The following is a 22,950-nucleotide window of genomic DNA, read 5'->3' on the forward strand; positions in this document are numbered from 1 at the left end:
TCATCTTCAGTCGACAGCAAGAGGCAAAATGAGATAGATAAAAACGGGTGGAATTTGCTGCTTAATGTATATTCCACAATATTGATGAGTTTTTGGGTCATACAAGATATTATTGTAAAGAACATTTTTGGGTTGACTTTGAGTAAACACAATTTTGTTCACTTCACAATAAGCAGCAGTTTGGCAAATTGTGAATCAGAAAACGAGGCTTCAACCTGTTTCATGCCACTTTACTGTCACACTAAACAAAAGAAGAGGAACAACCACATTGTTTTTAAAACTAAGTCCACTAGTCTAACGTTTACAAACAATACGAAATGCATCGATAGACACGGTTGTAGAAGCAATACATTGAACGCAAATGGAGGAGCAACACATTTAGACAGATAATATCGCAATCCTTCCAGGCATATATTCTTGATCCTTTGTAAAAATTGACTTTGTTTGTCTCTTGCAGAGGAATGCCACCGAAGACGAGTGTGGGGGTAAGTGTCATTTGGATATGCTGTAGCTCATTTTTACACAGTGTGTGCCTTCTATTGGCTGCTGTTATACTAGCAGAGAGTAGGGCGTGGTATCGATTCTAATTCCCACATTTGATTCAATTTCGATTCACAAGAGTTTAGTTTGATTCAATTTCTATTTTTCCCGATTCGATTCACTTCAATTTAATCCGATATTGATTAATTATAGCACATCAATTCTTCTTAACCCATTTGCTCCAAAAAACATATGAATATGTTCTATTTTAAATATGACCATGCTCCCAAAGACGTATTTATAAGTTTTTTTATGTTTTTTTTTTTAAATGCTAGAGCATACAGCCTCTGAACTGCAGAGAACGGTTGAAAGAATGGTAGTTATTACAAAAACGGCCAGCAGGTGGCAGCAGAGTATAAGAGATCAACCAAGGCCATGTTGAAAACAAGCTCTTTTCCCCACAGTTTAAACAGGTTTGTGAATAATGATGAAACTTAGCTTTATTCTAATGCTAATTGCTGTGAAACGGAAACAGATTCAAATATACTTTTATTTCTTGATGAAAGAAGGGACTCTAATCTTTCTTTTGTTAAAAATGTAAAAATCCAGTAAAACAGCCGGAAGCAAAGGGGGTTGCTTCAGTGAAATGGCTGGGAATGAATGAGTTAAATGTCAAGGATATGATAAAAACTCCATAAATATTAAATTCCAAAGTAAATTTTGCAGAGGCCATAACTGATCAAATGGTTTAGTTTATTAATGAATGTAACACATGTTATCACTTCAGCAAGGATGAGATGAAATTATTTTCATAATCTAATTCAATAATTATAAATTTAAAAGATTCTGAATTGTCTTTAAGTGAAATAAGTCAGCCAGGTCGTTCATAAATGTAAGAAATTACTTTTAAATTCACGTGAACAGCCAATTTCAAGAAGAAAAAAAGGATATATAGCATTTTATGAATCGATATCGGGCTTGAAAGGAAAATCGATTCGATATTGATTATTGGAGTTTTTAAACCCAGCCCTAGCGGACAGAAATAGACAACATTAATCTACAGACTAGGAATGTATTCAATGATAGCATGAGCTCCTCTTTATAAGGATCCCAAGATGATTGCTGACCGTATAAAGTGTTTGCTATCCACCTGTCTCCTTTGTAGCGCCAGTAAGCTGCGATGCATTTAAGAGCTGCCTGATGCGCATTCCCCACACCTCCGAGTGCCTGGGCAATATCAACGCCTTCTTCAAAGAGAACGGCATCTCCCGTCCCAAGATCCCCCCCATGCCTAAACTACCCGCCCAGCTGTCCGACATCACCAAGCATTTACCCTCACTGCCGCCCGAGCTGCGCCAAGAGCTCTCTCAGATCCGACTCACGCAGGTTCCTCGAGACATTGCCCGCAGTCTGAGCGAGCTCTTGCCCGCGGCCTCCGCCACCACGTCCTCGGCCCGTTCCGGCCTGACCGCGGCCCACCAGAGCTTGGCAAGCATTCCTCAGAAGCTCTCCCAGTTTCCCAGCAGAACGCAGGACTACCTCGGCAACATCTGGAGCCGTCTCAACAGCCTTATGCCTCACGATGCCTAAAAAACGACAACAGCAGCAAAAGCAAAAGCAGGACTTGGAACTCGACCCGTTTGCTAGACAAGGCCCTCTTTCTCCTCCTCACCATCATCTTCGCTCCCGCTCTCCGTCTCCGTCCTCGCCCGACGGCAGCGTCCTTGACTTGCCCAATGTCCCCGCCTACCCCCGCCTGCCACCCATTGTCAGCCCCCCGTCGAAGCAGCTCAACTCGCTGTCCCGCCAACTTTCGGGTCTCTTGAACCCGGCCTTCTTCATCGAAGATGACTCGCACATTTCGCCAGTAAGACGCTCAGGTGAATCAGTGGGCCGCAAAATTCAACTTCTTAACTCATTCAAACCCAAAAACGTATAAATATGTTTTTGAATACTTTGTCCTTCACTCCCCAAAATGTATTTATATGTTTTTTTTGTGTTTTTTTATGCTAGAGCATACAGAAGGCTTTGATACAGCTTCTGACATGAAGAGGTTGCTTAAAGCAATGGTAGATTTTACAGAAAATGGCCGGCAGGTGGCAACTGAGTATAAGAGATCAACGCAGGCCATGTTGCAACAAGCTATTTTTGCTAGTGTTTTCACCAAGAATGTGAATAATGATTAAACTTAGATATATTCTAATGCTAAGTGTTGCAAAACGGAAACAGATACAAATATACATTTTTCCTGATGAAAGAAGAAACTCTATTCTTTCTTTTGGTAGGTTCCATGTTTTTATAGCAATAGAACAGAATATTCTGCGGGCCTTGCAAAATCAGTCAAAATCCAGTAAAACAACCGGGAACGAAGGGGGTTGCTTCAGTGAAAATGGATGCGAGTGAATGAGTTAAAGTTACTATTCTGTTGGGTTACTTTATTATATACAGTAGCGTTATTGAAGAAATTGAACTTTAATCACGCTTTGATATTGCTTTTGCGCCTTCACACTGGTCTGGTATTGAGGGTGGCAGAGCTGAGCCAGATGATCCAGATTGATTCGTTTATTAGATGAGCTCCAGAATACAATTATAGATGGCTTAATTCAGAGATCCTCAGGCATTAGGTTGTACCCTTTTCTACATCTTCGTGCCCCATCAAGCTCTGCTTTTGGCCTGCTTTGCTGTGTGCATTCATGTGCAGATCAACCTCTTGGCTCTGTTTCTAACATATCCCGTGTCACCTCTCTCTGTAAACTCACAGGCAGTTCTAGACTCAGCCTCCGTCCAGCAGTCACCGTCGAGGATGTCGACTCGCACTGCGAGAAAGCTGGGGATGGAAAAGGGAAGGAACTCCTCACCCCGCAAGATCCTAGACTAACAACCTTGACTGTCCCCGTCGCCCCAACAGGAGGTCGGCAGAGGTGAGAGTCAAAGACAACAATATACTTGTGTTAAATAAAGGTGTATTTATGCAATAGTGGTGAATATGTACTAGTATGTACATATATTAAGAGGGGATAGGCAGAGAAGACATCCACATTTCTATTATAATGAGAACTATTTGTACTGTATATTTTTATTCTTTTGCCCCAAATTGTTTAAAATAAAAATAATAACAACAATAATAACATTAATAAGAATAATAATTAAAATAATAATAATAATTAAAAAAAATGTTTATAATGATAAAAATGAAAATAATAATAATAATTATTATTTGATGGACTACAGTATAAAAACAAGATTTATAAGATGTTTTGTTTTAAAATGTTGACCATCTCTAATGAGTGTGCTTAATGTCTTCTTATTTTGCAAAAGCAGCAAAGGAGATAAAGAGTAAGAAGGCCGCATGGATTGTTTGAATTGTAGTTGTCTGCTCAACATCTGTTTGTTGACTCTAATGAGCCCTTCAGTGTACTATAGACACACAGGTGTATTGTACAGTATAGCTTTGATGCATTCTGCAGTGAGCATAGCTTCAAATTGATATATCACTGCATGCTTGTATGTGAGTGAAACATTTCTGTCCACAATGAAATGACTAGCAATTAATTTGGAAGTTATTCAGCATGGATTGGAATGAAATGGTTCACATGTTCCTATTGTTGTCTCTTCTACCCTCTACTGTCCCTTCTCCTGTAATGTGCTTTAAGTGTCTTGCAGATACTATTGTGTGTGTACAATTTGCAGTATAATTAAAGTAACATAAAAATATATATATATTAAGGACAATGTGAGATTCTAAAAACAAAACACGCACACGGTCTGTGCAGAACACAATTTTATTGTCATGTTTTGTGATGTTCAAATGAGTTGTAAAGGTTCTTTTGCTGTTGTCATTTGTTGTGATTGTGACGCCACAAATTTATTTCAGCTACTGTTTGTTAGCACATAGAGGCAAAAGTCAATAAATGGATTGATCAGCCTTGCAGTCTGGCTGCATGAATGTGTCCACTACACGTTGTCCTTCTTTCCTCATTTGATTTTTGTGGCTGTATTTTTTTTCCCACATCTCACTATTGTTTCTTAAACTTTGCCCCAATCATGCACAACAACAGTGTTTGAAATCATAACATTATCTGGACATCATCATGAATATCTAGCTCCACCAGGGTCTATTTGTCTTGTCGTTATGCTGCATCCACTTCCTGCTGCTCCCTATCAGCTGTGGCCATCCTGTGGCCACCCATCACAGTGTCATGAGCGACAGCAGACAGTATGAAACAGTGACAAACCTGTCTCAAACTCTTCTCCCTTAGTAGGAGGCTGCAATCTCAAAGTGAAGATGATGATGAGGAAGCACGCGTCCCGGTCAGAGCCTGGGCCAGCCAGTCCAGCATCCACAGCTTTGATGACCCGTGAGTCCCACACAGCCACGCACATACACGGCAGATAAAAGGCGTCGCCACGGTGACATGCGTTTTGATTTTGAAGCTTGCGAGAACGTCCGTCATCGTCCGCCAGTCAGACCAGTACGGCGGTCAATGAGCGCCTTCAGGAGCTGGTCCGCATGTTTAAAGAGAGGACGGAGAAGGCAAAAGAGAAACTCATAGACCCTGACAGCTCTGATGAGGACAGCATCATCCTCTGTGAGTGACATTCAATGTTTTCATCTGTCATTGTTTGAAGCTATAATATATAAATTAGGGATATGATGTAACCATTCACTCGACCCTGATTTGATTCGATTTTTATGTTCCCAATTTTTGATTTGTCAATTTTTTTCCCCCAAAATGACTCATTTGATAACCAAAATATGTTTTTATTTTAACATCTGCATTTTTTCCTTGTACAAACATTAACTTTTTGTAACTTTATTTAGAAAAAAAAACTCAAAAATGAACTAATCATTTTGACGGTTTAACTACATTTTGTCTTGTTATCAGTGTTTTGTGGTTAAGATTAATATACTGCCCTCGCAATACGTTCTTATTTTTGTGCAGTGAGGCAGATAATAGAAGAATGAAGCTCAAGAAGCCTTGTTGAGGATTCGTGACTGGATTCATTTACTTTTTTTCTCCGCATAGACTGACTAGATGTCTGTTTAACAAATGTAGCAATGAGGCCCTCTACTGGACTAATAAGACACTACATCAGCGACACGTATTTCACAACAAGTCGCATACCTGTCAACTTGTACGTTTTATACATATTTTATACGTTTTTTTACCATTTCAAATCATGTACGCCGTACACCGACTTTTGTACGGGGGAAAAAAAATGCGCTGACATGCGCATGCGTAGATATACACATACCTGTCAACTTGTACGTTTTATACGTATTTTCTACGTTTTTTTACCATTTCAAATCATGTACGCCGTACACCGACTTTTGTACGGGGGAAAAAAAATGCGCTGACATGCGCATGCGTAGATATACATAGAGTAAATATCGTGGAAGCAAGCATGGAGGAGCCACCTAGTAAGAAACGAAGAACTCAAGGATCGGGTCGACACCAGAAAGAATGGGAGTTACTTCAAGGTGAATATGCTGGCTGGATTAAAACATCGTTAAGAGGCACTCAATTCTCATTCTGTGTCCCTTGCAATAAAGACGTGAAAGTTGCTGCGAGTGGATTTTACGATCTGAAGAGCCACTTTAAAACTGCCGGACACGTGGAGAATGTGAAAAAAAACAATTCACATGTCCCATTAACCAAGCACTTCGTCTCTACCGCAAATCCTGCAGCATCCCACAAAACGACAAATGCGGAAATTCTCTTCAGCCATTTTCTTGCTGAGCACAACATTGCTTTCACAGCTGCGGACCACTTCTCGGATTTGGTGAAAGTTATGTTTCCGGATTCACAGACAGCTAAGGTAATTTATTATTATTATTATTATTATTATCATTCATATCTACAATGAATCAGCATTTATGGCACGTGTCAAAAATTAAAATTTTATATTTTAATATTATATTTTTGCAGGAGTTTGCATGTCGGAGGACCAAGGCTACGATGATTGTTAAGGAGAGCCTTGCACGTGGCTACACCCAAGACGTCATTCAGTACTGCAGAACTCACCCATTTACCCTCATGATTGATGAAAGCAATGATCGTACTACCAAAAAGCGACTTGTTGTGTTAGCTCACTTCTTTGATGGGGAGAACACAAATACCAGACTCCTCGATTTACCAGAGTTGGCATCAGGCACAGCAGCATCAATCTTTGCCGTTATTGACAACATTTTACAAGAAAATGACATTCCATGGAGTAACGTTGTGGGATTTGCAAGCGACAATTGCAACACCATGGTTGGAAAGAAAAACTCTGTCTTGTCTAGGATAAAAGAAAAAAATGGGGCTGTTTTTAGTGTTGGATGCATTTGTCATCTTGGCAATCTGTGTGTCAAAGATGGACTGAAGACATTGCCAGTAAACATAGATGACTTGCTGGTGGATATATTTTATTTTTTTAAAAATAGTTCCAAACGAATTGAGGATTTTAAAGAGTTTCAGGACTTTACAAATTCCGAGCAAGAAAAAATCCTAAAGCATTGTCCGACACGATGGTTGTCTCTGCAAAAAGTGGTTGAAAGAACATTGTCTCAGTACGAAGCACTCAAAAGCTACTTCGCTAGCCATGCGGATGTTGAAAGGGCAGGTAAAGTGAAAAGCATCCATGATCGACTTCAAGACCCTGTTACTCTCCTCACACTCCACTTCCTCAGCTTCATCCTGCCTCAAATAAATCAATTCAATATTGTGTTCCAAACAGAGGCATGTATGATTGGAGATTTGCTACCAGAAATGGAAAGACTCTTAAAGAAACTCTTGGTGAAATTTGTGCAAATGGAACATGTCAAATCTGCTGATAGCCTGCTGGCAGTTGCAGTTACAAACAGATGCCTGCAGCATGAAGAGAGCAGGCTTGCTGTTGGCTTGGGCACCAGGGCCCTCTTCCAAGACACCAATGAGGAGGATGAAATCAGGCAAAGCATCACACCAGCCATGCAAGCAACTTTTTTTTCCTCTGTTCGCTCCTTCTACGAGGCTGTTGTAACTAAAATGATACAAAAATTTCCATTTGAGAATACAATACTGAGTGACTTGGTGGTGTTGGACCCAAGAAAGAGAGAGATGTTGGATTACACAAGTATTGTTAAGCTTGCAAACAAGTTTACACCAGACTTTGATCAGGAACAATTAAAAGATGAATGGGAAGACTATCAACTAATACCTGATGATCTTCTCCCTCAGAAAAGTCAGGATGGACAACCAATTCGTCCAGAGACATTTTGGCCTCATGTGTTCAAAATGAAAACTGGTTTGGGGCTGGATCGCTTTCCACTGATGAGAAAGATGTATCTAATTTTACTCAGCCTTCCTCACAGTAATGCTGATAGCGAGCGGGTTTTCAGCCATGTGAGGAAAATTCATACAGAGTACAGAAAGACAATGGGAACAGACACTCTTACTTCTTTATTACAGATGAAATTGAACTGTGACAACTGTTCCTCACAAGTGAGACCCTCATTAGAGCAGATAAAGTCTGCTAAATCATGCACATTGGCTTACAATAGAAAGCACTGAAGGCACAGTTTATTGCATTGTAAACTTTTTAAATTGAATAAAAGACTTTGTATGCAAATTACCTTTGTTATTTCTATTACACTGTCTGGTTACCGCGAGTAAACATGCGTCGTACGGTGTTTGTAAGTTTTTTTTGGGGTTTGTAAGGGGAATCATAATCATTTATAAGGGCAGTTATCGGCAGAGGTTGACAGGTATGCAAGTGTGATTCATCTGATAGAGCGGGCGGCCACAGGCGTTAAACACACAGACGATAAAGTGTGTCATTAAGTAAACAAGGGGCCACTTCCGAAACTTAAAACATTAAATTAATTACTTACAAAGATTTAGCCAAGTTTTTACTGGCGTCTACAAATGCGCCGTTATTTGGAAAACGTGTCCGGACCCAAAAAGGGTCTGACTAGAAACGAGGAAAAACTGCGCAAGGAACAACTAACAGTTAACATGAAGCTGTGAATCGATACTTTAATTTTTATTTATTTATTTTATTTATTATTTATTTATTAATTTAACCCCTTCAGGCCTGCATTTTTTTTCCTGCTGGAGTTTTCGGTGTATCGTTACATCCCCAATAAAAATATCTGTACATAGTTTTGTGTGACCTGTGGCTTGTGTGACCTCCCTCATAATGACCTGTGTCCTGTTACTAGCTCCTCCAAAGGCCCCAGCGCTGCAGCCTGCTCCAGCTACTCAGCCTGTGGACAAGGAAGATGCTGACGAGCTCCCTGGTCCATCAGGAGGAAGAGCCGACAGTGAGGCAGATGAGGAGAAGTCCGACCGTCAGGTGAAATCCACTCGACGGACACGAGCCTCAGCGCGCTTCCGCTTCCCCGCCAGCATCGACCCTTTCACCAGTGAGAACCCTCCCACCACCTCTTCCCTCCTTCGTCACCACCAGCAATGGTCCTCAATGCAGTATTAGCATGCTTTAGCTCAGCATTGATAGAAGTTCCAATCAAGATTCTACTTTATTTGTAGTGTCATGATCATTGTCTCATCTCTTTTGCCAGATTTAATGTACGTCCTGTGGATGTTCTTGGTATCTCTAGCGTGGAACTGGAATGTGTGGTTCATCCCAGTGCGTTGGGCTTTCCCCTACCAGACTCCAGGCAATATTTACTACTGGCTGCTGACTGACTACCTTTGTGACCTCATTTACATCCTGGACATCACCGTCTTTCAGCCACGTCTGCAGTTTGTCCGTGGAGGGGACATAGTTGTGAGTGGCAAAATATGACATAATTAATTGCTATCTCACGGTGAAAATGCCATTTTTTGTTTTCTTTTATTTGGCCTCAGCTGTGAAAAATTGTTTTGGATCTAGAGTTGTCATGTGTATGATTCCTTATGTTGTCATTTCTCAACAGTGTGACACAAAAGAAATGAGAAAGAATTACATGAAAACCAAACGTTTCAAGGTAAGAGTTTATATGCTTAGGCACCTGTGTATTTGTCTGAATATCCATGCAAATAGGAACTGCTCGTGAATGGATGAACTTCACATTTTCACTTGTTTCCAAATTTTAAATTTGATGATATCCACCTTAATCACAAAATAACCCACTAATGAACTTTTACTATGTGTGTTCCAGTTTGATGTGGCCAGTCTTGTTCCGCTAGAGCTCTTCTATTTCAGAACTGGCATCAATCCTCTTCTGCGCCTGCCCCGGTTACTCAAGGTCAGCATTTTTAAATTAAAACAAACAAACAAACAAACAAACAAAAACCTTATTATGGACATCAATAGCACGGAGAATAATAGTTTCCATTAATCCTCATTAGATCAACTCGTTCTTTGAATTCAATGAGCGTTTAGAGGCCATCTTGACCAAAGCCTACGTCTACAGGTGAGCTGTCTTGACCTTGTTGTTAACTGTTAGTCCTGTTCGTCTTTTTAGCAGTACTGTACATCCTCCTCCAGTAATGTTTAACCATTTGAACATAAGAAAAATAAAATACCACACAGAACATAATTCCCCACTATCAGAATAACTTTGATAATAGTATTTTAATGATAATATATGAGAAGCCATCTTCTTGCATATGAAGGATTACAAATAAATGAAAAATCACTGACACTAGTGTAGTGGGGTCAGCCTGACTTGTGTGCCCAAGGTTCACTTCCACTCAGTGACAGTATGAACGGGAGTGTGGATGCCTGCCTGGTTATAATGTGTCCTGTAATCGACTGGCGCCCAGTCCAAGGTGTACTCTGAACTTTACTCGAGGTCAGCTGGGATAGGCTTGACCTCTCCGTGACCCTGAACATTATATGATATGCTGTTTACAAAATGGATGAAAGGATATAAGTAATTGAATATGAAATAATTTGGTTTTAGAAGGATTATCAGCAAATATGAAACTTAATCATTTTACAGTCATCACTGTATATTGTACATGTGCGTAGAGTGTGATGATTAGTCACAGGCCGACAAGACATCCCACTTCCCGTTTCCATATTTTTACATAGAGTTTATTGGTGAGTTAACCCATGCAAGTTTTGCTTCAGAAATGAGACTTTCAAGTAGCATCAAAGAAGTTCAACAGAATTTTTCAATTGGTGCCATGGCCCGGATGCATTTGTTTGTTCTTAGCGTTTGTTGGTTTATTTAAAAAAAAAAATAATAATAATAATAAATGGTAGAGGCTACCTTGATGGTGTATTTTGGTTAAAACAAAAGGAGAAGAACAATGAGTAGCAGAATAGCCAGTCATTAAAATGCATGATGTAATAAAAAAGACACATTAAAAAAGTCAAAATGATAAAAAGTAGCATAAATTAATTAATTAATTAATAACGATGATGATGATAATAATAATAATAAAAGTTTAAAAAGTCCCAACTGGTCTTTTTCCTCATCTTTGGCATCCTTTTAAATCCCAAAGTGCTCATTTCTTATCTTTTGTATTTGAGGGTGATCCGGACCACCACGTATCTTCTCTATTGTCTCCACTGCAACGCCTGCCTCTACTACTGGGGCTCCGCCTACAAAGGATTGGGCTCCACTAAGTGGGTGTACAACGGCAAAGGCAACAGGTCAGTGGAACAGACGTTGCATGTTTCGTTTGGCTCCACAGATGAATGGCGGCAAACAAATAAGTTGTGTTGATGTCTTCTTGCCACAGTTACATTCGCTGTTACTACTTTGCGGTAAAGACCCTCATCACCATTGGGGGGCTGCCGGATCCTACCACCCTGTTTGAGATTGTCTTCCAGCTCATCAACTACTTTGTGGGAGTCTTTACCTTTTCTATCATGATTGGCCAGGTCGGTTTCACAAAAGACAAATAAGAAAGTAGTAACACAATGGTGCAGTATATAATGAAGGCGTTCTTCCTCAGATGCGTGACGTAGTTGGTGCGGCCACAGCTAGTCAGACATACTACCGTACCTGTATGGACAACACCATTAAATACATGTCTTCATATCGCATCCCCAAAGATGTCCAGAACAGAGTCAAAACCTGGTACAACTACACCTGGCAATCGCAAGGGATGCTGGGTAAAGAAATGAGACCTTCAAGTAGCATACAAGGTTACGGGTTCACTTTTTGCCAGTGCCTGTGAAGCTGCAACACCACTGCACAACAATAATGAACATGTTACCGCCATGATGGTGCCAGTCGAAAATGAACATTCTTACATTTGTAATGGCAGAATTTTGAATATCTTTAGGTAATACAGGTGTAACTCATTTCATGGCCCCTTGATGGATGTATGGTATGTAATAATATTAGGGCTGGGTATCAATTTTAATTTCCTCAATCGATTCAATTTAGATTTTTCTCGATTCTATTCAATCCAATTATGGAGCATCAATTCTTAAATGTCAAGGACCTGATTAAAAATGCCACAAACATTAGCTTCCAAATTAAATTTTGTGGAGGCAGTAACTGGTTAAATGATTTAGTTTTTTAATGAAAGTAACACATGTTCTAATCACTTAAAAGTGATTAGAACTTGTGTTACAAGGATGAGATGAAAATATTTTCATAATTCTAATTCAATAATTGTAAATATAAATTAAAGATTCTGAATTGTCTTAAAGTGCAACAAGTCAGGTCTTTAATAAATGTAAGAAAATACTAATTTACGTGAACAGTACATTTCAGGAAAAATGGCACAAGAAGGCCTTTAAGATTACATTTTCTTATAAATTTGTGGGGGAAAAGAGATATGAACTCATTTACTCTCAGCCATTTTCACTTTCAGCTGTTTTACTGGATTTTGACAGATTTTGTAAGGCCCACAGAATATTGTGTTCTATTGATATAAAACATTGACCCTACCCCCAAAAAAAGAGTAAGAGTCCCTTATGTATGTTCTAGCATACAAAAACACATAAAAACGTCTAAATACGTTTTCAGGACCATGGAAATATTTGAAGTAGAACGTTTTTATACATTTTGGGGAGCAAATGAGTTAAAATAATTGATTCATAGGTTTTATGAATCGATGTCAGGGTAGAAAAGGAAAATCGATTTACTATCGATGATTCAATTTTTTTAACCCAGCCCTAAATAATATACCATATACAAAAACTAATAGATGTGGCAACACTTTCCACCATCCAGACGAGCAAGAGCTGCTGACTCAGTTGCCAGATAAGATGCGTCTAGACATCGCCATAGATGTCAATTACTCCATCGTCAGCAAGGTCCCTCTCTTTCAGGTACACGCCATGTCATGGCACTAAAAATACATACCATGCAACAGAGCAACTAAGTCAAATTGTCCTTCTTTTTTCAGGGCTGCGATCAGCAGATGATCTTTGATATGTTAAAGAGCCTGCGCTCAGTTGTCTACCTGCCAGGGGATTATGTCTGCAAAAAGGTGTGGAACACACATTTTCAAAAAAATGACATTTGCAAACACATTATATTCAAATAAATCATGTCAACAATTTAATTGAAGGTACACATTGTCGTCAATTGAAGTACATCTACTGTTCATGCCAAAGATGTCCAAACATTTGTATCCTATTGTCCACGGAACCAATATTTCGTGTTTCCGCACGGACATTCATTATTTGCTGACGGCAGAGCGGAGCTAATTCAAATTTAAACACGAAAATGTGACGCGCCCGATGGCGAACCGACCTGCTCGATGGACGTCCGTTGCTGGAGGTAACAACAACGACACAACTTTAAATAACTTTTAAATGGCGTGATTACTGCGGGAAATCAACAAAAATAGAAGGTGCTACGGACGAGGCACGGGCGCCGTAAATCGAAATGACGTAGGTCGCGTGCGACGTAGCTCGCGTGCGACGTAGCTCGCGTGCGACGTAGCTCAAAGACTCCCTGTAATTCTAGATATTCAAAGAAGACACAAATAAATATGTAATTGTAAAAAATGAGAATAAGTAAAGAATTAGAATTAAGGAGAAAAAGACAATTAAAAAACACAAATGTTGCATTGCACAAATGGAAAAACAAACAAACTCATGTTTGGGCCAGCAATGCTGCTCCACATGCACATGCCAAAATATTGGGATATGTGGGCCACCCCAGAATCGTGGAAATCCTAAGATAGTAGTCTTTGACAGGGATGTAGCAGTTTTTAAAAAATAATAAATTCAAATACAAGAATTTTAAAGTAGCTCTGTCATTCTTGGATTTTTACTTGATATGTTTTTTCCTTCGTGTCCAGACTTTAGGGACATTCTGTAGATCTTTTGAATTTCCCTTAGCAAGTCTCAATTTTTATTGTTTTTTTGCCTCGATGTGTCAGTCCTGTGAACAGTTTTTAAAAATGCTTTCCATAATTTTTCTCGCGCTGTGTTCCTTCCTGAGGGTGAGGTCGGTCGGGAGATGTACATCATCAAGGCAGGAGAGGTGCAGGTGGTTGGAGGACCAGATGGGAAGACCGTTTTTGTCACTCTCAGTGCCGGCTCCGTCTTTGGCGAGATTAGGTAAACTTGATTTTCTGTAAATGTGCTTTAAAAGACCCAAGTGTGTATTATTGAGTCATTGAATTTTTCAAACCTTCCTCCTCTTTGATTGGCAGTTTGCTCGCAGTGGGCGGGGGCAACAGGCGTACCGCCAACGTGATCGCTCACGGCTTTGCCAATCTCTTCATCCTGGACAAGAAAGACCTGAATGAGATTTTGGTCCACTATCCTGAATCCAAGAAACTGCTGCGCAAGAAAGCCAGGTACGCAAAAGACGGCTCTTTCAGTGACCTAAAGATGGACGGAAATATTGGGACACCTGCCCTTTACACTTAAAGGAAGTGTCAATGGCAATGAGCAGGGAGTTGGTCCCAAAAAATAGTTTCCCCCATCTGTTCTATGATGTTGAAAGCATAGAATCGCACAAATATTTCACTGTTGAATGAATTAAGAGATATGTCCTTATAATTTATAGGTTGTACCGAGTGTGGAAGCATATTGCATTTACTGTACTTGGGGAAAAAAAAGAAAAGAAATAAACCTTCTGATTTTCGGACAATTTTTTGGGGTGGAGCTTTGTTTTTTTGTGTGTGTTTTTGTTGTTGATTTCCTGTGTTTCTGAACACTTTCACATAGCTTACTAAAATCATGCAGTTCAATTGACATGTCCGTATATTTACATGTTCCATAAAACGATAAACCTAGCTTACATTAGAATGATAGTATACCGTAAAAAAAACAAAAAAAAAAAACATAAAACATTACCAACACTGTGTGTGTTACTAATTATGGTACATGCCTTACCTTAACTGAGCCAGTAAGTCATATAGTTGAAGATACATTGGAGGTATGCAGGAAAGTGTCCGCCATTAGTGAGATGGCAACGAGTCACTTAGAGGTTAAAAAAAAACAAAAAACTTTTTTTTCCTCCCCCAAGTTTTTCTGAATAGGTTTTTATCCTGCTTTTTTGGAATATATTTTTTTTATGACAGAATATTCAGTAAAACAGAAAACAAAAATTGAGAAAAACTGATTTTTTTTTTTTTTTACACAAAACCAAGGTCCCCCCCAAAATTTGTCAGTAAAACTGTATTTTTTTTTTAAATAGTTTTTTCCCCAAGTAAATAAAAATACGCTTCCGTAACCAAGTACCGAATTCCGGTTATACGAAACCTCTAAAAACCTTCTAACTAACTACACAAAAGTTCTTCTTTTTAGTTTAAAATAACTTACCTGAACTACAATCCCACAAACCAACCACCAAAAGAAAGTTAACACAATTAGGGAACAGAGATTTTGGCTGATTTCTATAAACCATTTTGACAAATGGTTTATACAAATGTAAGGAAAAGCGGTTCTGATATTGAATGGACAGAGCAACCAAGAAAGTGGAAATACATATTCAGCACGAAAGTGAACAGAACAGTCATCCTACCTTAGAACAGAAGTATGGTTGTCGTCGGTCGGTATACCAGCGAATTGTAATCCAATTTCTCTTTCCCCACAGAAAGATGCTGACGAAGGGGAAGAAACCTGAGGCCAAAGAAGCAGTCAAGGAGCCTGCCCAGGTCCAGGCCACCCCTGTCAGGCCCGAGACTCCCAAGCTCCTGAGAGCGGCCCTAGAGATGACCGAGAAATCCAGTGGACTCAAAGGGGCCATGGCACAAGTCAAAGAGAAGACTAACAAGTCCAACGTCTCGCTGCAGGTCAACAAATACCTCATATTTCTCATTTAGTAAATTGTATCATATGACTCAGTCCAGATGATTTAACCGCTGTTGTAAATTACATTTACTGGGGTGTCTTAAGATGCGAGTGACTGATCTTTCACTTTGACTTATGAGCGCAGACTTAAGATAAGAGCACTGTATGGTGGCCATTAAGCAGCTGTTTGACAAATATTAAACAATTAACCCCTCCGCCCTCACCCAGTTTAATACTAATGCCAATTAACATGTATGTTAACAGTACCCACAGTCATATGCTCTTTATCCTCTGTGTAGAATGACTGAGGGAGGAGTTGAGATATTATTATGAACCCCACTTAAAGTTCTAGGCAGGACATGCCTCAATGCAATTTGATTGGCTGCTGTAGCGAGACAGTCTGCCTAAAACTCAAGTGTGACTTCTTTTATAAAGTACAAGTAAGTTATTGAGTGCAATTTTCTTCATTAAAATACACATTAGAGCACATTTCAATGAATTCAACTTGTATCTCAATGCCCTGCTGTAAATAGACTGTTTTTTAAATTTATTTATTCAAGTGTTAATCAAAGTTTTCTCTGCTCTCTCCCAGGCATCCATGTCATCCCTGCTTCCATCCCCCGTTTCCACGCCCTCAGCCACTCCCGCCAGCTCCACCGCATTTTTCTCCACCTTCGCCTGCTTCAATGACAACTCGGACTTGTCGCTTTCCCTCGCGGAGGATGTGCCGCCAGTGGCTCACAGGCACGAGTGTATGCCTGAGGAGGAGGAGGGTGGGAAGAAGGTGTGACGGTAAGAAGAATTGTTGGTAAAGTCAATGAATGGGAAGAAGCAAACGGCAAGCTCAACTTTTGAGGGCTTTTACGACTTACAGCAGATGGCATACATACATGAGGAAAGAATGTATATCTTATTTTGCATATTGATATTTAAACTTCAATGAGTTTTATCGTTGATTGGTCAGTACAGAACATGAACAAACCCAAATGTTTTCACACAACTTCCAATATGGTATTTGTTTTTGCTGTTGTTGAAAAGTACATATATGTTTACATTGTTTGTAAGTCTATTCAAAATTGCCTTACTTTGATTTTATGTTATTAGCTTACACTGATAAGGTTTTATTTTTATAGATGATTAACAAAAACAAGTGTTTCTGTATGAACATACTTTCACCATAAAAAAATAAGGTTGAGATAGCCACACTATTCATTTTGTTTCATTTGTAAAATAACGTGTTAGTGATTTTATTTTGTTTTTATGGGATGTCCGATGTCAACGTGTTAATCGATATGTGAAAATCAATTATATACTTTTATTATTAATACAGTCACATACCAGTTTAAAACACAATTTACAAAGTGTGTTGTTTCGCATTTTGTGTTTGTGCAAGTCTGAGTATATTTGTGTAGGCCAAATTAAATGGTTCATTGTCGTCATATAATTCATATGTTGTCTGTGTGTACACTCTAATTAAATACATATTCAGTCTTGTCCTGCTGTCATTTCCAACAATTGGCATGCAAGTTAAACTAAACAACACAAAGTGCAGATTGAACATTTCAAGATGGATGACACTTTCGTTTTCTGCTTTAGTTTAAAAATCAACAATAGTAATGACTTTTTGTCACTGAAATGAAGTCAAACATTAAAAGCATCTACAACTACATCTACTAATAAAAACAGCTGGAAAACGTAACTTAGATATTGAATTGCATTTATTCATGTTCTTAAGAGATTTTTCAAACACAGATGAGTCCAAAGGTCATGTCAGAGTTTTTAAGTCGGGACAATGTTTGCATTCAACAGGGTGCTAAGTAGTTGCAATTTTCCTGCTCCATATAAAATATAATTTGCATCTATATCATACAGTCTCTTCCTGCTGTAACTGCTATAAAGTCCATCACTTTTGTTGGCCAACACAGTGATCTTAAACTGTACAATGTACCAGAACTGTGACTTAAAAAAAAAATAGGATTGCTTCACAGGAAGGGATTTGTACACAGTAGAGTACCTATTTATTTATTTATACAGAACATTGTTTATGACTTGGCAGTGATTGTTTGTGTGAAATGTACCATCATTTATAGTGAAAAAAGGCTAATTGAAGTTACAGCTTGTTAAAATGAAGCACAGAAAGATAGTTAGTTGGTTTCCTTGAAGGCACAGCAAATGAAAAACCTCAATACATCGATTTACGTGCGGGAATAATCCAAACAAGCGGCCTGGAATTATTTTAACAAATAAAACAGTATTTATTAAAAAAAATTAAAAAGCACTTTTTTTTTAGTGATTCTTTCTGTACTGCATAAAAAGAATAAGGGCCTATTTTCAGTTTTCCACAAAACAAGTTCATTTCATTGAGTCTTATGAAACAGGTTGGTTCAAAAGTAAAATTGCACTTGAAATTCAGTCAAACTGTGTGAATGTTAAGATGAGCACAGCAACAGTTGGAGCTCGTGAATATTCTCAACAAACATGTAATCAGAGCCCGACACAAACATAATCATCGTCTTCTATCAAACACACTCACACACATTCTGTATATTTACACAGGCAGACGTTTGTGATGCGCCCTCTACTGCTCAGTTTGACTAAAATCGTAGCAGAAGTTGTAGTTGCTCGGTGGTTTGGGGACTACGGGCGCATTCTCTGGGATTGGGATGTTCTCCAAGTCCAGGAGGCGGAGCTTAATCTCCATGGACAGGAGGATGTCCAGCTCGCTGCGCATGGATTCACTGCTCATTTCTCGGCCCAGGAGGACGCTCAGTCCGTCTGTCCACAGGCAGAACTGACACACACAGACAGACAGACTATAAGCGGACATTTTACGATGACGTCCTTGACGTTAATGAGCTGCACTCACGTCAGTCCTTGATGGGGCGATGAAGTTGAGGTTGTACTCCTCCACGTCATACGTGATGCTAAACGCCAGGTCCAACACCTCCTACATGCCACACGGACAACAGTGACACTACATTACTCTTTCACAACCATAATCAGCCAAGGCACACAATTTAGTTTGGAAAAATCTCATAGCACAATATCAAACTAAAAAGGCACAAAACATGACTCAACGAGTTTTTAGGAACCTATTCTTGTTATTCAATGAAACACTTTTTTGTGTAGACACATCCTTTTGCAATATTAAAAGACGTCCTTTTTTTAGGGGTGTCAAAATTACTGCATTCATTTTGAGTTCCTTTAACGACACAATTTTTTTTAACACACAATTAATGACCACCCCTTACTTGGAAAGCCTAAACTGGGGGACTTCCAGTCGCAACGCAGCAGACAAGTCCATGTCCATGTCAAAATTTAGCAGTAATACATTTTATAATAATGCATATATTTGTGGAGACTGGGGTCAAATTGTAGAATTTCACAGGTTACTTTATGTTAAAGATTAGACAGTTCTTAATATGAAAAGAAACATGCACTGAGCTGTCATCAATGTCTTACAAATGCAATTATGCCATCTAGTGGCAGAAAAATGACCAACTCAATATCACACTCGTTTTTTACAGTACAGTACATCTTTTTAAATTTAACTAAATTTTACAAATTATTATGAAATAACTGAAACAATGACTAAAAGATGCAGCCATATTTCTATTAGTTTAATATTTCCCCCCATTTTTTTGTTAACAATATTATGAAAACTTAGAAAAAAATATTTTATAGTAAATTTATAAAATTTGCAATTAATCATGAGTTAACTATTGAAGTCATTCGATTAAAAATGTTAATTTCCTGACACCCCTACTTTTTTTTAACAGTTACTCATTCAAACCCAAAAACGTGCAAATACATTTTAATATATTGTCCTTCCCTCCCCAAAACGTATTTATACATTTTTGATCTTTTTATTTTTATGCAAGAGCAACAGAATACTTCGATGCAGCTTCTGACATGAAGAGGTGCCTTAAAGCAATGGTAGTTATTACAAAAAACGGCCAGCAGGTGGCAGCAGAATATAAGAGATCAGCCAGGGCCATGTTGCAACAAGCTCTTTTTGTTAATGAGAAAAATCTACCACTTGTAATATTGTTTTACTTCTCTAGATGGTGGTCTTTGTTTAAAGATGGTGTGGATGTTTAATCTTCGCCCATCATTGGACTAACCAAGAGCACCATCCAGAGGCATAAAAAAATATGTGTAAGTAGTTCATGATGCTTCATTTTCCCATCACTTCTTTTTGCCATTGTTTTCAACAGGAATGTGAATAATGATGAAAGTTAGCTATATTATAATGCTAATGGCTGCAAAATGGAAACAGATACAAATATCCTTTTTTCCCCTGATGAAAGAAGAGACTAGTCTTTCTTTTGGTAGGTTCCATGTTGTTATAGCAATAGCTATATAACACAATATTCTGTGGGCCTTGCAAAATAATCAGTCAAAATCAATGCTTCAATGAAAATGGCTGGGAGTGAATGACTTAATGGTGGAAAAAGTATTGATATTGTTGGTTTCATTTTTTTATATCCCAATATGGAACACGGGTGAATCTTCTCTTCTTTTCCTTTCGGCTTTTCCCTTCAGGGGTCGCCACAGCGAATCAGTTACCTCCATCTAACCCTGTTCTCTGCATCCTCTACTCTCAAACCAACTACCTTCACATCCTCTTTAACTACATTCATAAACCTTGTCTTTGGTCTTCCTCTAGACCTCCTGCCTGGCATTTGGAAACTCAGCATCCTTGTGCCAATATATTCACTATCGCTCCTTTGGACATGTCCAAACCATCACAGTCCTGCCTCTCTGACTTGATCTCCAAAGCCTCTAAAATGCTGTCCCTCTGATGTAGTCATTCCTGATTCTATCCATCCTGGTCAATCCCAAAGAGAACCTCAGCATCTTCATCTCTGCCACCTCCAGCTCTGCCCCCTGTCTTTTCTTCAGTGGCACTGTCTCCAGACCAAACAACATGACTGGTCTCACCACAGTTTTATAAACCTTTCATTTTAGCTGAAACTCTTCTATCACACCTAACATTTTTCTCCACCCGTTCCAGTCTGCCTGCACACGTTTCTTCACTTATTTCCCACACTCACAATTGCTCTGGACTGTTGACCCTAATTACTTAAACTTCTTCACCTTCTTGGTCTCTTCTCCCTGTAACCTCACTCTTCCACTTGGGTCCCTCCCATTCACACACCAATACTCCGTCTTGCTAGGGCTAACCTTCATTCCCCTCCTTTCCAGGGCAAACCTCCATACCTCTAGCTTCTAATCCACCTATTCCCTGTTCTTACTACAGATCACAATGTAATCTGCCAACATCATAGTCCATAGAGATTCCTGTCTAACCTCGTCTGTCATCCTGTCCATTACCATAGCAAACAAGAAGGAGCTCAGAGCAGATCCATGATGTAGTCCCACTTCCACTTTTAACTCCTCCATCACAATTACAGCACACCTCACCACTGTCTTACAGTCCTCATACATGTCCTGCACCACTTGAACATACTTTTCTGCTACTCCAGACTTACTCACACTAAATCATAGTTCCTCTCTGGGCACCCTGTCATAGGCTTTCTCCAGATCTACACAGACACAAAGCAGCTCCTTCTGACCTTCTATCGTAATCTTTAGTCACCTGGAAGCACCTCCTGACCATCCAGAGCCTGTCTCAACTCCTTCCTGAAAGTCATACAACACTCTTCCTTTTTCAGCTTCCACCATTTTGTCCTCTGCTCTGCCTTTGCCGTCTTTGTCTTCCTCACCACCAGAGTCCTCCTATACACTACCATCCTATGCTGTCTGGCTACACTCTCACCTACCACTACTTTGCAGTCGCTGATCACCTGCAGATTACACCGTCTACACAAGATGTAGTCTACCTGTGTACAGTACTCCTACCTCCACTCTTGTAGGTCACCCTATGTTCCTGCTTCTTCTGGAAGAAAGTATTCACGACAGCCATTTACATTCTTTTTGGAAAGTCAACCACCATCCGTCTCTCTGCGTTCCTCTCCTGGATACCAAACTTGCCCATCACCTTCACTGTCTGTTTCCTGGACCAACATGTCCATTGAAGTCTGCACCAATGACAACTCTCTCACTTCTAAGGCTGCTCTGCATCATTTCATCAAGGTCCAACCAAAAGTTCTCCTTCTACCTGTGGCACATACCCACTAACAACATTGATCATCACACCTTTGATTCCTAGCTTGAGGCTTATCCCTATCTGACACTCTTTTTACCTCCAGGAGGTTCCTAACAAACTCCTCGTTCACGATAACTCCTACTCCATTTCTCTTCCTATCTACACCGTGATTTTAATTTCCACTGTACAAACTGACGTTTTGCTCACCTTGTTCTGTTTGCCTTTATTCTCCTTCATGTGAGGACACTCTTTGCCCACCAGCAGATTTTTGATGTCTGCCACCGGGACTGAACAATGAGCACAGGTCAGAAATAAGTTGACAGCATATTTCTCAATGACACTGTATAATAATCATTGCCAGTTTTACACACACTCACTCTTTTCCTGCAGTGTTTCAATTGGTGGTGTGTCCGAGTCCTCCTCCACGTCGCCGTAGTGTAGCATTTTGTGATTGGGTGACAGACGACAGTACCACAGTTTGTCTGGGGGCAGCAGCCAATAAATTGCATCAACATTTGCAGAAACACAAACGTCTTCTTTCTCTCAAGTGTTGCCGTGTGTCGCTCACCTTGTCTGCGCCGACTGCTAATCTTTCGGAACATGGTCCCCTGACAAAGCCTGTTGAGTCTTTGTTGGCGGATCAACTCCAGCAGCTCAGGCTTCAGACGCTCTTTCAGTTCACTGCACACACACACAAGGTTGACATCATTGTTTCTTTACAGGTACGCTTATTAAGTGCAATATCAGGAAAAACTCGTAGAAGAAACTATCATTGCGCATCCATTGGTGCAAATACTTGAAAATCTTTTATTTTTTAGCAGTTCGGAACCCTCCTTCAACTCACAGTACGGGTGGCGCCAGCGTCTCTTCCTGGTGCAGTCGCTCCGTCTGGCGCAGTTTGAGGATCTCGCTGTAGTTGAGCGCGTTGACTTTGTTCTTGAAGAGCTCCAGGGAGGTCGGCTTTGTGGACAGCGTGCGCGTGATCTGCTCCCTCACCACCTGCATCACCTGCACAACACACACCATCTTTAGTTACACTGGAGCTCAGGATTTCTTCAAAGTCTGCCTTTTTCAAATTGGAAGCTTAAAAAGTGCCAACAGCATTGTATGTAAGTAACTGATCAATAAATCCATACAGTCTTATACTTTTGATATAAGTTCACAAGCAAACTGTCAGCTGGTTGGCTTCCCCCACAGCAATTTTCCCAAACAGCTGCCTGACAATC

The 22,950-nt window shown here is 39.7% G+C and overlaps 3 protein-coding genes across 8 annotated transcripts in view; 2 read left to right on the forward strand and 1 right to left on the reverse strand.

Moving 5' to 3' along the window:
- LOC144053176 (cyclic nucleotide-gated channel beta-1-like) overlaps positions 1 to 17,105 on the forward strand; it is a 32,984-nt gene extending 15,879 nt beyond the window's left edge. For 2 of the 4 annotated variants that reach the window (XM_077567308.1, XM_077567311.1), the window contains exons 19-37: positions 458 to 485; positions 3,242 to 3,401; positions 3,802 to 3,816; positions 4,740 to 4,838; positions 4,915 to 5,069; positions 8,666 to 8,869; positions 9,026 to 9,234; positions 9,383 to 9,433; positions 9,608 to 9,694; positions 9,798 to 9,862; positions 10,930 to 11,052; positions 11,142 to 11,283; positions 11,358 to 11,517; positions 12,590 to 12,687; positions 12,765 to 12,848; positions 13,811 to 13,929; positions 14,025 to 14,171; positions 15,416 to 15,614; positions 16,205 to 17,105. In XM_077567308.1, coding sequence (XP_077423434.1) covers positions 458 to 485; positions 3,242 to 3,401; positions 3,802 to 3,816; positions 4,740 to 4,838; positions 4,915 to 5,069; positions 8,666 to 8,869; positions 9,026 to 9,234; positions 9,383 to 9,433; positions 9,608 to 9,694; positions 9,798 to 9,862; positions 10,930 to 11,052; positions 11,142 to 11,283; positions 11,358 to 11,517; positions 12,590 to 12,687; positions 12,765 to 12,848; positions 13,811 to 13,929; positions 14,025 to 14,171; positions 15,416 to 15,614; positions 16,205 to 16,402 — 2,343 coding nt within the window. In that variant the 3' untranslated portion in view covers positions 16,403 to 17,105. The remainder of the gene's footprint in view (positions 1 to 457; positions 486 to 3,241; positions 3,402 to 3,801; positions 3,817 to 4,739; positions 4,839 to 4,914; positions 5,070 to 8,665; positions 8,870 to 9,025; positions 9,235 to 9,382; positions 9,434 to 9,607; positions 9,695 to 9,797; positions 9,863 to 10,929; positions 11,053 to 11,141; positions 11,284 to 11,357; positions 11,518 to 12,589; positions 12,688 to 12,764; positions 12,849 to 13,810; positions 13,930 to 14,024; positions 14,172 to 15,415; positions 15,615 to 16,204) is intronic. The other 2 variants (XM_077567309.1, XM_077567312.1) reach the window with 2 other exon arrangements.
- Positions 5,449 to 8,071, forward strand: LOC144053178 (protein FAM200B-like). Of its 2 annotated transcripts, none has more exons than XM_077567315.1 (3): positions 5,449 to 5,962; positions 6,035 to 6,300; positions 6,411 to 8,071. In XM_077567315.1, the coding sequence occupies exons 1-3, from the start codon at positions 5,887 to 5,889 to the stop codon at positions 8,013 to 8,015; spliced, it is 1,947 nt and encodes a 648-aa protein (XP_077423441.1). In that variant the 5' UTR covers positions 5,449 to 5,886; the 3' UTR covers positions 8,016 to 8,071. The 2 variants fall into 2 exon arrangements, with proteins under 2 accessions (XP_077423441.1, XP_077423442.1); XM_077567316.1 differs by having other exon boundaries at positions 5,450 to 5,962; positions 6,242 to 6,300; positions 6,411 to 8,070.
- Positions 17,106 to 17,312: 207 nt separating the features above from the next.
- Positions 17,313 to 22,950, reverse strand: part of elmo3 (engulfment and cell motility 3) — a 29,565-nt gene continuing 23,927 nt past the window's right edge. For both annotated transcript variants that reach the window (XM_077567313.1, XM_077567314.1), the window contains 6 exons: positions 22,569 to 22,732; positions 22,293 to 22,405; positions 22,102 to 22,206; positions 21,932 to 22,011; positions 18,479 to 18,559; positions 17,313 to 18,403 (listed from right to left, as the gene is read on the reverse strand). In XM_077567313.1, coding sequence (XP_077423439.1) covers positions 18,191 to 18,403; positions 18,479 to 18,559; positions 21,932 to 22,011; positions 22,102 to 22,206; positions 22,293 to 22,405; positions 22,569 to 22,732 — 756 coding nt within the window. In that variant the 3' untranslated portion in view covers positions 17,313 to 18,190. The remainder of the gene's footprint in view (positions 18,404 to 18,478; positions 18,560 to 21,931; positions 22,012 to 22,101; positions 22,207 to 22,292; positions 22,406 to 22,568; positions 22,733 to 22,950) is intronic.

The sequence above is a fragment of the Vanacampus margaritifer genome, chromosome 6 (assembly GCF_051991255.1).
Source record: "Vanacampus margaritifer isolate UIUO_Vmar chromosome 6, RoL_Vmar_1.0, whole genome shotgun sequence".
Lineage (NCBI taxonomy): Eukaryota > Metazoa > Chordata > Actinopteri > Syngnathiformes > Syngnathidae > Vanacampus > Vanacampus margaritifer.

Bases quoted from the DNA above. Each gene is read 5' to 3' on its own strand.
- LOC144053178 (XM_077567315.1), top strand. From the start codon at position 5,887: ATGGAGGAGCCACCTAGTAAGAAACGAAGAACTCAAGGATCGGGTCGA. The intron at 5,963-6,034 runs GTGAATATGCTG...CTTGCAATAAAG, and splicing joins AGAATGGGAGTTACTTCAAG to ACGTGAAAGTTGCTGCGAGT. The intron at 6,301-6,410 runs GTAATTTATTAT...ATATTTTTGCAG, and splicing joins CGGATTCACAGACAGCTAAG to GAGTTTGCATGTCGGAGGAC.